The sequence below is a fragment of the Oryctolagus cuniculus genome, chromosome 20 (genome assembly GCF_051225735.1).
Source record: "Oryctolagus cuniculus isolate XC-2025 breed Fujian yellow rabbit chromosome 20, ASM5122573v1, whole genome shotgun sequence".
Classification (NCBI taxonomy): Eukaryota; Metazoa; Chordata; class Mammalia; order Lagomorpha; family Leporidae; genus Oryctolagus; species Oryctolagus cuniculus.
Window position 1 is genome coordinate 14,386,518 of NC_142886.1, and position 11,707 is coordinate 14,398,224.

At 51.9% G+C, this 11,707-nt stretch overlaps 1 protein-coding gene across 1 annotated transcript; it reads right to left on the reverse strand.

Annotated features, from left to right (window-relative positions):
• Positions 1-250: 250 nt before the first annotated feature.
• On the reverse strand, positions 251-2,347 carry SIX6 (SIX homeobox 6). Its single transcript, XM_002719543.6, has 2 exons — positions 1,420-2,347; positions 251-419 (listed from the first exon to the last, which is right to left on the reverse strand). The coding sequence occupies exons 1-2, from the start codon at positions 1,989-1,991 to the stop codon at positions 251-253; spliced, it is 741 nt and encodes a 246-aa protein (XP_002719589.1). The 5' UTR covers positions 1,992-2,347.
• Positions 2,348-11,707: the final 9,360 nt, after the last annotated feature.

Below are 11,707 nucleotides of genomic sequence, written 5' to 3' on the forward strand. Positions count from 1 at the left end.
GCGAGGAGAACGTGGCCCTGGGTCAGGCCTCACTGCGGGCCCCGATGGTTGCGGATGTGGGGCGCCCGTGGGGCCAGGCCGGCCGCCGGGCGGACACGGCAGCCTGCGCCCGCGGATCCCTGGCCACCTGGCTCCTCCGGCGCCGGATATGCTGGTCTCATCCTCTCTCCTTCCTTCATTGTGTTTATCTCGCTGTTAGATTTTTTTTTTTTACACTGGATTCTGTTTCTGTGCGTGCGGGGCGGGCAGCTCAGATGTCGCACTCGCTGTCGCTGGACGTGATGGAGATGGCCGAAGTGGCTGCCTTGCTGGATAGACTGGCGGCTGGGCTGGCGGCGACGCCCAGCACCTCGGGCACGCCCTCGCCCTCGGCTCGAAGCGCTCGCCCGGAGCCCTGCGACAGAACCTGCTGCTGGAGTCTACCAGGGAAGGAAGGGGACAGGGGTCACAATGCGTTAGCATAGCCGCCCGTTCGTCCCCTCCCTCCGTGGCGGCCGGGGGCTCTCCCCAGACCCTGGCACCCACGGCCGCTCTCCTCTCGCCCTTTCTCGGCCCCAGCTCCCCAGTCTTTGAGATTCTGGGCGCTCAGGGTCTTGCCCACCTTCCAGGACTGTCGGGGAACATCAGAGGTGTGGATGACAAGAGCTGGTCAGGCTGCGGGACCTGAGGCTCCCTTCCCGGTCGGACTCTGCCTGGGGCGCACGCCTGAGTTTGCGCTGCCAGGGCTGGGTCCGCTAGAGGCAAAAAGGGCTGCCTCCGGGTTGCACGGAGAGTTTGGGTCTGGGGACCGAGGCTGGGCTCTGGGCCAAAGTGTTTGACTGACAGAGATTCACACTCTGGCAATGGAAAGCTTCGGCGACCGGTTTGCAGTTTGGAGGCAAGTCTGGCCGTACATGGGAAGATTGGACTTCCCACTTCTTAGAAACAGGAATCCCACGAAAACTGTTTTTTGAAAGCAGTAGGGAGCAATGCACGTGGCCTTTAAAGACGATAGATAATTAGCACGAAACCGACACACTGCTAATAAGCCAGACTGCACTTACTCCGCATCCTGGGCCCAGACTGACATAGGCCTTGGGCTCCCTAATTGTTTATGGGATTTTAAATTTTACTTCTAGGCGTTAACTCTCCCCATCGTGCCCCAACGAAGACTTGGCTTGGTGTCCGGGTGCAGCTAGTGCCAGCGACCCCACGCGAGGCCCCAAGAACCAGAGAGAGGAGGTGGAAAACCAGGATCCTGGAAGAGAACCCCCTACCCAGGATCCCAGAAGCAGCGGCTTATAACCGAAAACGGACTGCGCCCCCAACTCTTGCTGTCTGGGAATCGCCAGGCACCAGGTAGGGGCGCCCGTGGTACCTACCGCCCCCCCCCGCCCCCTCCCCAGTGCGCGCAAGGCGCGGAGGCCTCCAGGTACCTACCTGTTCTTGGCTGCAGCCGCTCGGTCCCTTTGTCGGCGATTTTTGAACCAGTTGCCCACCTGCGTGGGGGTCAGTCCTGTTGCCTGGGCGAGCTCACGCTTTTTGCTGGGGTTGGGGTATGGGTCCTGCAGGTACCACTCCCGTAGCAGGTGCCGCGTGCGCTCCTTGAAGCAGTGTGTCTTCTGTTCGCCGTCCCAAATGGTGCGCGGCAGCGGGAACTTCTTCCGGACGCGGTACTTGTCCACCGGCCCTAGGGGCCGGCCGCGCAGCTTCTCAGCCTCCTGGTAGTGCGCCTCCAGCCACAGCGCCTGCAGCTTGGCGTGCGACTCCTTGGTGAACTTGTGGTTTTCCAGGATGTGGTAGAGCTCGCGGTAGTTGCCACCGTGAAAGGCCACGATGGCTCGCGCGCGGAGCACCGACTCATTTTTGTTGAGGGCCTCGCAGGCCGCAGGGGCCACGGGCAGCGACCAGAGGAAGCGACCCAATCGCTCCACGTCGCCGCTCTCCTCCAGGGTCTCGCATACCCCAGCCACTTGCTGGGGGCTGAAATTCAAGATGGGCAGCTGGAACATCGAGGCAGTGCCGGCGGCGGCGGCGGCTGCAAAGACACCGAGCCTGGAGGCGGACGCTCGCGCAGCGGATGCCGGCGGGCCGGGCCCGGTGCGCCAGGCTCTTTTCGGCGAGACGGCGTGGGGCAGCGGGGACACACGGCCCCGGGCGGCGGCGGCGACGCAAACGAGCGGGAGCGAGCGATCCCTGCTGCAGGAGGTGCGGGTTTCGCGGCTCGGGTTCGGCTCGGCTCCGCTCCGGCACGCAAGCAGGCGAGCCGCCGCAGCTATTGGGGTGGGCGGATTGGTCGCGCGGGCGCCATGGAGACCCCCTGTCAGTCACCGGCCGGCTCTGCCAATCAAGGCTGCGACCAGCGCGCCTGGGCTATTTCAGCACCTCCCCGCGCTCGACAGCGCCAGCCGTTCGCTCGTGGACTTCCTCTCAGTGGCCTGGAGAACCTGGAGGATGAGAAGACGTGCGAGTGGCTGCGGGAAAGACAGAGGCGAGAGCGAGGGCGTTTCGCTGCCCCAGCTCTCCCTCCGCCCCCAGCCCTCCTCGTCTCCCCACCCAAGAGCCCGTGATGCTGCGGGGAATTCACTTCGGGGCGATGCGCGGCCTCGGGCGACAGGTCTGCAGAGGACAAAGAGGACCGGGCCAAGTCGAAACCCCCCGAGAATTCCCACGTTTAGTTGTAAGGAAACAGCAAACCTTTCGGGGAGCGCAGGAAAGGGAGAGGGCGGGGTGGGGTGGGGGTGCTGTCTGCCAGCCGCCCCTTCCCTTTCTCCAGCTGCCAAAGCAAACCCGGAGCGGAAAGAGCAGGACCCGGGATTGGTCGAGGGCGCCTCCCCCACTCCTCTGCAGCGATTTTACTGGGGAGCAAGGACAGGCTGGCGCCCGCTAACACAGGTGTGCTGACCGTAAAGCCGAATGCTTGGGGGGAAAGGGGGCCGTTAGGGGTCCGTCCCTCGCCCCCGGTGTAGTGGACTTGAACAAACGTGCAACACAGTCGCGTCTAGAGTGAGAAGTCACGCGTAGGTCAGGACAGCAACTTAAAAGCTTATTTCAAAGACCGTTCTACAAATATCGATCTGCTGGGCTTCTTGCAGGCGAGATGTTGCGCCCGGCCTGTGTCCGAACGTGAAACTCGAGCCAAGGATGGAAACTCTAACCTTGGCGTGTTAGCCCAAGAATGAGCCAGCAAAAGGCAAACGGAGAAGGGCGATCCACAGCGAGCCTGGAAAGCGCCCCGCGAGCCGCTGGGCCCTGGCCCTCGGTGCGGAGAGAGAGCACTCTCGGCTCAGTAGATTGAATTGGCAACTTTTATTGATTATCAATTGACATCCGCATCATACAGGTTTCGGAGGCCTCTGTCCAAGAAAGCATGGGCTCATCCGGGCCTCAGACAGGGATTTGTGTCGTTCTGAGGAAACAATTGGGGGTGGGGGTGGAGGGGTGGGGAGGGCAGGGGGTCTGTGCCAGGACAGCTCCAGGGATTGCGTGTTTGGGAGGCCGGCGCTCAGCAGGAGCTCGGAGGGGCGTGCTCCCCTCAGAACTGGACTGGGTCTGGCGCTCTTTTCCTTAGTATCAAGTACAGTTTGTGCGCGGCGCGTACAGATCCGGTGAATCAGAAGGCAGATAGATAGCACAGATGGTTGGAGGTGTCGGGTCAGATCACGCCACGCCTGAGTGCAGGGCCAAGCTCGTTCTGACGGAAAACCCTGATATTATTTTCACAGATCTTCACAGTTCACTCGAAAAAAATAGCAGAGCGGAAGAAAAAAAAAAAAAAAAAAGCCCTGCAACCATTTACCTCGTTTCTGCGAGATTGCCAGCCGCCTCCACGGAGGGGCTTTCTTCTGCACGAGCTCATTTTTTTCTGGAAATGAGACAGGGCAGGGGCAAAATAAAAGGGCGGTGAGGATAATGACCAAGCATAAACCTTAGCTGGGGGAAAGGGCTTGAGTCGGAGGAGCGACTTGCGGTGACCAACAGCGCGTGGGGGGCCCAAGATGTACAGGCCGTGGAGAATCCGCCGCACCCCAAACCCCGTGGGCCTCGGCACGCGGGGAGCGGCAGGGATAAGGCCGGACCCAGGCAGACCTGGGCTCCCCAAACTCGGGCCCCTTGCTGCAGGTCGCGGATGCCTGGCTGTTTTGTCCCCGGAGGTGGCTCGCCCGCCGGCTTCTCCCAAGGTCGCCAAGTCCCTTTGCGCTCACCCCGCACTCCCAGAGGCGGCCGCGGGCCCGCCGGGACCCTCCCGCCCGCTGAGCAAAGCGGACCCGGGTCTCCATGCTTGACCACTGGCGGCGGGGAAGGCCGTCTGTGCCCGGCCTGAACCGGCGTCACGCTCTAGCCCCTGTGAGCAGCCTGTGATCCTCCTCCGAGTCTAGGCGTCCCATCCAGGAAATGGGAATATTTCTCCTAGGACCAGTTTCTTGGACAAAAGTTCTGGAAGGAGCTCTGGCGTCCGCGGCCGGCAGGGCCGCCCCTATGGCTCGCAGGCTGCGGGGCGCAAGGTCCTGGGGTCCCGGTCGCCTCTATGCGGGGCGGGAGAAGGGCTTGGGGGTTGGGGTCCATCAGGAGACCCTATCTTCGTCATCGAAAGGCACTTGACTTGATTTTATTAACTCAGAGGAAATAAACAGCTTACGGCCGGCCCCTTGGAATCATTCGTTTACCAGTCAAAAGGACGCAGGAGGAAACGTGGGAGCCGAGCCCTCATTTGGGGAACAGAGGCCCTTCGCAGGGTCCTGCAGGGTCCTTTGGAAATAACCCGACTGGGCGGGAGACAGGGACCCCCACCCCCGCCGCCTTTCCTTGCGCTTCTCCCGGGATTGCCACGCCAAAGCTGCACGTTCGCTTTGCTTTCTCAGTGTTACAGAATCAGGGAGTTTTTAAAAGCCCGTCATCTGGGGGGCTTTGTGTCAGCACCGCGGGCAACGCGCCACGCCTCAGCCCACACTTGCTTTTTCTTGCGCCCTTGACCCGTGGATGAAGACGGGGCCGCGGCAGCCCGCGGCCTCCGGCCTGTCTGGGTCGCAGCGGCCGCAGGGGCTCTGCGGCTTTCTAGGGCGGTTTGCAGCTGGTGACTTGGGGACTCGGGCAAACGCTTGACTCGAGCAGGGAGCCCCCACACGTCCGATTCTGCTTTCTCCAAAGTCAGGGAAAAGCGTGCAGAAGACAATGCCCGCGGGCAGCCGCTGGGGGCCCAGGTTCATGACAGAAACCTTGCGTGTCCCACGCACGTGGGGACCTCGCCCCTCGTTCTGCCCCTGCTTTTTTTCCCTCCCTACAGCGGAGGGACCCTGGTTACCACAGTGTCCTGTCTTTGACCTCTCCCAAGTCACATGCCTGAAGAATGGTGATGCGTTTTTATTTTCTCTCCCACGCAACTGCCCACGGTCAAGGGTTTCAAGAACGTGGCAACCGAATCTGCCCGAATTCGCGGAGACAGACATATGTGCTGTTACTGAGCGTCTTAGACTGGCAGACACGGAGGCCGCGTCTTTTGTGTGCGCGCGTTTGGATGGGGGGGAGGGATTTTCCTTCCCCCTTTCTGTGCCCCAAGCCACTGTCGCTGGTGAACGCTGGCTTTGATTATTATTTTTAACTTGAATTTATTTCTGAGTGCTGGGAAAGTAATCGAGAACGTTAACAAAGGCATTTTACAGTCTTTGAAATGACAGCATTTTAAATTTCACACTCTCAATAATCTGATTTTCAGACGATATCATACGCCATAGAGGGGTGTTAGTTTATGTGTTTGGCGATCCAGATACTCAGATTACTTAGTGAATTAAATCTCCTACTTAAAAGGCAATCCTAATAACTTCCCAAGGTATACTGCTGGATGTCATGCATTCCTCTTCTGCCAGAATGCACCTCTGACAAAGAGCAAGAACGCCGCTTTCTTGGGTACTCCTGGGAACAAGCACCATTTGACAAATGGTTGGTAGATTTCCTACCACTGTAAAATTAACTGGGAAAAAGGTTTACAGTGAAAGTAGTGATCTACTTTTAAGAGATTAGGATATTTTATTGTTATTTTGTGATTATTCACCAGTTATTTTCTAAATGACTTGAAAATGATGCTAAATTGCTTATGTTAAGCAGAGGAATTTTAATAAATTTAAATGTGGAAAAAGCCACTATTTGAAAGTAATGATTAATTAGCAGTAGTTTTTTTTTTTTTTAAATGTTGGGCTGTCTATACAGCTCTATGGTTAATCCAAGACATTGGAATGACAATTTACCTTTAAGCCAAAGAGCATGTTACAAGCTATCCTCCTTGTAATATGAACTGTGGTCTTAAATGCATTTTTCTCTCGCCTGCTCCTTAAGGACTAGACTGTGTACAGGGCTGACTACACTTCAACATTGTTTGTCTAAAGGATTAATGTTTTAAAATGTAACCAGCCTTTGACTTGTAAATACTAACATCAGTAGGGAAACACTAATTGAATGACTGAAAGAATAATTAGTTCATACTTCTCTACTGGAGAATTACTTTTTTCCGCCATGTTATTGTTATTTATTTATTTATTTTTACCACTTTTAAATCCAAGGTCAAAATATCCTTCTAAAATACACATAGAAATCTTAAAATTCAGTGAAGTGGCAAAACGTAAGTTTGTTTAGTATCCTCTTGGATGTGCAAAAGATTATTTCACAATAAATTGTGCCATATATCAGTATTAAATTCCAATTCCAAGTACTGGAAAGTCAAATAGAGGCTGTAATCTTCAGTAAGGACATTAAATTCTCTGAGTTGATGCAGTTGGTTAGCAAAAAGTACTTTTAAAAATTGCATTATAAAACATATACTTACATAACATCTTACCCTTCAAATCGGCAATTCTCCACTGAGACCTCTCTACATCCCAGGAACATCTGTCATTATCTGGAGACAATTCTGGGTTTCACAACTAGTATCTAGTAGGTGCGGGCCAAAGACGCTGCTAAACCTCTTAAAATGAACAGGACAGCCCTCTATAACAAATGTCAATAACACCACTGTTGGAAAAACCCTGCTTCAGAGGCTCTCAAAACAGTCGAGGCACAGAATATAAAACCTGCGATTCTGTTTCTTCTGGAGTTGAATCAGTGCACTTTGAGTTTCAAACTGCACCTGGGCCATGTTCATCACATTTGTTCCTAAGAACCTATTGAAATTTTTTTTTCCAAAAATGACTGTAAATGATACTTACACTGACTGAACACTTATAAATCTATAAATATCTGTGGGGAAATGGGGGTTTTATTTCTGTCATGTTGGGATCTATATTCTTTGAATATTTGAATCTGAATGTTATTGTTCCATTTCTCTTCTTTCTACAAATATACAACATATGAAATCCAAAGAGATTAAATGATTACCCGTATCACACAACTGATTTGTAGCGGAGATAGGTTTTAAACACAGATTCAAACATCTGCCCATTTGCTTTCCGTATCTAAAGAACTCCGTTTGAGTTTGAGGGCGGAAGATTAGAACCACGCACACATAGTTACTGACGCCTGTCACATGTAATGTCCTGTACTGTTTCAGGTTGGTGCATTTTAGCTCAAGGATCTCAGCGAGATGAACTATTCTGGGTTCTGTCAATTGGTGTAACCCTTGCAACTCCTAAAATGCCCTTCACACAAAATGTGGCTCTGAGACCTCCATTGTCTTCTTTGGGAATTGAAACTACTGGAGTCCAGGCTGTTGGACACCCTGCCCTGACTCAGCACCCGCTACCCTACCAGCAAAGATGTGAGCGAAGGCAGCTCTGAGGGAGAAGAGATTAGACTGGAGGTGTTGCAAAGCTTAGTTTAAGTAAAAAAGAAACAAAAACAACAAACCTCTGACTCTGAACTCTTTTGTCAGGTCTTTCAAAAGAGTACCAGTGACGCTCACCAGCATTTCTATAATTAACAAGCTGTCAACATTTCTATTACGACCACAGAAGTCTATTACAGACCACAGAATTGTGGTGAATGTTTCTTTAGGTCTGAAATGTTAGCCTTCATCTTCTTTTCAGCCCAAGGGCAATTTTTGAAACCAATTTTGTTTCAATCATTTTGGATCAGTTGTGCAGTAATTTTGGAAGTGCAGATGCTCTAGGCCCACCTATTGAAATAAAGATTTTTAAATGGAAACACAGAGAGGAGGCTGCTTAAGCCCCAGTGGAGACCAGCTGCAAAGCCCTGGCAGGGAATTACATAGACAGACAGTGGGAGTAAATTTTGTAAAAATGTAAGTGACAGACGTGTGTGCATGTTTCCTTAATGGTACACTGTTGTCTCAGATCCTTCGAACTATGCAATTGTACTCCCTCCTTTTTTTCTCTTTGAGTAAAGGTTATCTGTGTTTACTTTCTCTGTTGTGCTAGGTTTTAGTGAAATTAATGTAAGAGAATTTGTCATTACGGCTATTAATGGAGTTATTATTAGTGGGGTTTAACTGATTTTTTGAAATTTTAATATTTAATATTTACTGTCATTTAGTTAAAATTTCTTTCTTCCTGTTCACCTTTGTATCCTTAACAGTCCTCTTCTGTGGTCTCTGAATATAATCTAGTCTCAATGATTGTGTTTAGAATTTGTAAACTGAATGATTTATGCTATGTTCTCTCTTTTCTCTTTGTTCTGACTCCATGACTTTTTCTTTCTGCTTCTGTTGGCCATTGCCCATACCTTCTTCCCAGACAAAGCCTTGTTAAATCTGTGAGGTCGACAGGGGTAGAATGCTCACCCTGAAAGCAGACAGAAGCACTGGGGGTGGGTCTCAGAAGAGAGTGTTGTGTCACTGCAGTGCTATTTCAGGGCACAGGTGCTTCTCCAGCTATGCACTACGGAAACAGATAAAGTAGCAGAAACAACAGGATGTTACATATTTTAAGTGTAAATCATTGTATTAAGTATATGATTTTAGGCCAGTTTCCTCATCTGATATATGGAGTAATGTTTGTCCTCTTCAGTAATTACAGGCATTAAATGACTATTTCTTGCATAGTGCCCAATACATGTAAATTCTCCTGTAGGCAGCCATCTACTTATTCTATCGGTTAGGCTCCTCATGTTGTCTTAGTGATGTTGCACATGTCATCTTGTCCTTGGGCTCATAATCCTTTGGTGTTCTGTTTAGGTCTCTCTCTCTCTCTCTCTCTTTTTTTTTTTTTTTTTTTGACAGGCAGAGTGGACAGTGAGAGAGAGAGACAGAGAGAAAGGTCTTCCTTTGCCGTTGGTTCACCCTCCAATGGCCGCCACGGCTGGCGCGCTGAGGCCGGTGCACCGTGCTGATCCAAAGGCAGGAGCCAGGTGCTTCTCCGGGTCTCCCATGGGGTGCATGGCCCAAGCACTTGGGCCATCCTCCACTGCACTCCCTGGCCACAGCAGAGAGCTGGGCTGGAAGAGGGGCAACCGGGACAGAATCCGGCACCCCAACTGGGACTAGAACCTGGTGTGCCGGCGCCACAAGGCGGAGGATTAGCCTAGTGAGCCGCGGCGCCGGCCCTGTTTAGGTCTCTTGAAACTTTCTAAGCAATGGATTCTTTTGAAGTAGCTCTTCCTATTCTGTGGATCTCCTTCTTCTTCTTCTTCTTCTTCTTCTTCTTCTTCTTCTTCTTCTTCTTCTTTTTAAAGATTTATTTATTTGGAAGGCAGAGTTACAGAGAGAGGGAGAGGGAGAGACAGAGAGGTCTTCCATCTGCTGGTTCACTCTTGGAATGGCCACAACAGCCAGGGATGGGCCAGGCTGATGCCAGGAGCCAGGAGCTTCTTCTGGGATTCCCACATGGGTGCAGGGCCATCTTCCTCTGCTTTCCATTAGCAGAGAGCTGGATTGGAAGTGGAGAAGCTGGGACTTGAATCTATGCCCGTGTGGGATGCCCACATTGCAAGCAGAGGCTTAATCTGCTATGCCACAATGCTGGTTCCTGGAAGACTGTTACAGTACATTAGGCTAGGGGTAGGCACTGGGTGGAACAGCCCCCCTTGGTGGGCCAGAGCTGTGGCGTAGCAGGTAAAGATGGTGCTTGTGACATCACTATTCCATATGAGCACAGATTTGAGTCCCGGATGCTCCACTTACCATCCAGGTTCCTGCTAATGCACCTGGCAAAAGCAGAAGATGGTTCAAGTCCTTAGGCCCTTGCCACCCATGTGGGAGACCCTGAAGAAGCTCCTGGTTCCTGGCTTCTGCCTGGCTCAGCCCTGGCCGTTGCGGCCACCTGGAGAGTGAACCAGCGATTGCAAGATTTTTTTTCTCTCTCTCTGTAATTCTGACTTTCAAATAAACAAATAAACCTTAAGAAAAAGAAAGAAAAGAAAACCCACCTCTTGGGACACCTACATTCTATTTCGGAGTGTTTGACTTCAAGCCCTGGCTCTGCTCCCATCCTGCCTACTGATAATGTGCACCCTGGGAGGCAGCAGGTACTGGCTCAAACAGTTGGGTCCCTGATGCCTGTATGGGAGACCTGGATTGAGTTCCCAGATCCTAGCTTTGGCCCAGCCCAGTCCTGGCTGCTGTGGAAATTTGGGAAATGAACCAGCAGAAGTATGTTCTCTTAAATAAATAAATAAAATCAAAAGAAAATAGTCTAAAAGGAGGCAACAAATAGGTTTTAGGGGCAGTGCTGTAGTACAGTGGGTGAAGCCATGGCCTGTGACACCGGCATATCCAGCTCCCTGCTAGTGGCCTGGGAAAAGCGGCAGAAGATAGCCCAAGTATTTGGGCCATTGGTACCTATGTGGGAGACCCGGATGAAGTTTTCTGGCTCCTGGGTTCAGCCGGGCCCAGTGCGGCTGGTTGTAGCCAACTGGGGAATGAACCAGCAAGCAGATGGAAGATCTCTTTCCGTCTCTCTCTCCTCCATCCTTCTCTCCTTTCAAATAAATAAATAAATAAATATTTTTGAATATTTTAAAAATAAATAAATATTTAAAATGAATATTTTAAAAATATAGATAGGTTGTATGACATTACCCAAATGTCCACTATATTAATTTCCCATGGCTGATGTAGCAAATGACTACAAACTGGGTGGCCCCAACTGATGTGTCAGTAGGGCCATGCTCCCCCCAGAGACTCTCCGAGAGAATTCAGTTCTTTCCTCTTCTGGCATCCAGCATCTCCTGGTTTGTGACTGCATCTCTCCAAGCCCTGCCTCCTTCTCACATGACCTTCCCTGTGTGTCTGTGAGGCTCCCTCTGCCTGCATTGCATGACGAAGCTGTGATCGCATTTGAGGTCCACCTGGATGACCCAGCATGTGCCCTTCCTCTCAAGCTCCCCAACCAAATCCCATCTTTTACCCTGTAAAGAAATGTTCACAGTCTGAGCGTTGGGAAGTGAACGGATCTTTGGGGTTCTTTTCCTAAGCTACCACACCTGACTGTAAAACAAATGTGCTGATCTGTCGCTCCCCCTCTTCGTGGAGGAACGACACAGGACCCTGCGCTGTTCTTTTGTCTGCTCGGCCCTCCCCGGGTTTGCTGCTGGTTCTTCCCGGGTTGGCTACTATCCCTTCCACCTCCGTGGAAGGGCAGTTCCCCCTGGCCACATTCCCCACTTCCTCAGGGGAGCGGCACACCGCCGGCCGGCTTTCTCGGGGGCTGCACAGGTGTTCCTTCAGCTAGATGTTCCCCTTAGATGTTCCTGGTGAATGCCGTCTCTCTCCTCCTTTATAGTCCTCCTCCGCCAATCCTAACTCGGCTGCCCACATGCCGAGTACGCTGCTCTCCTCTAATCAGGA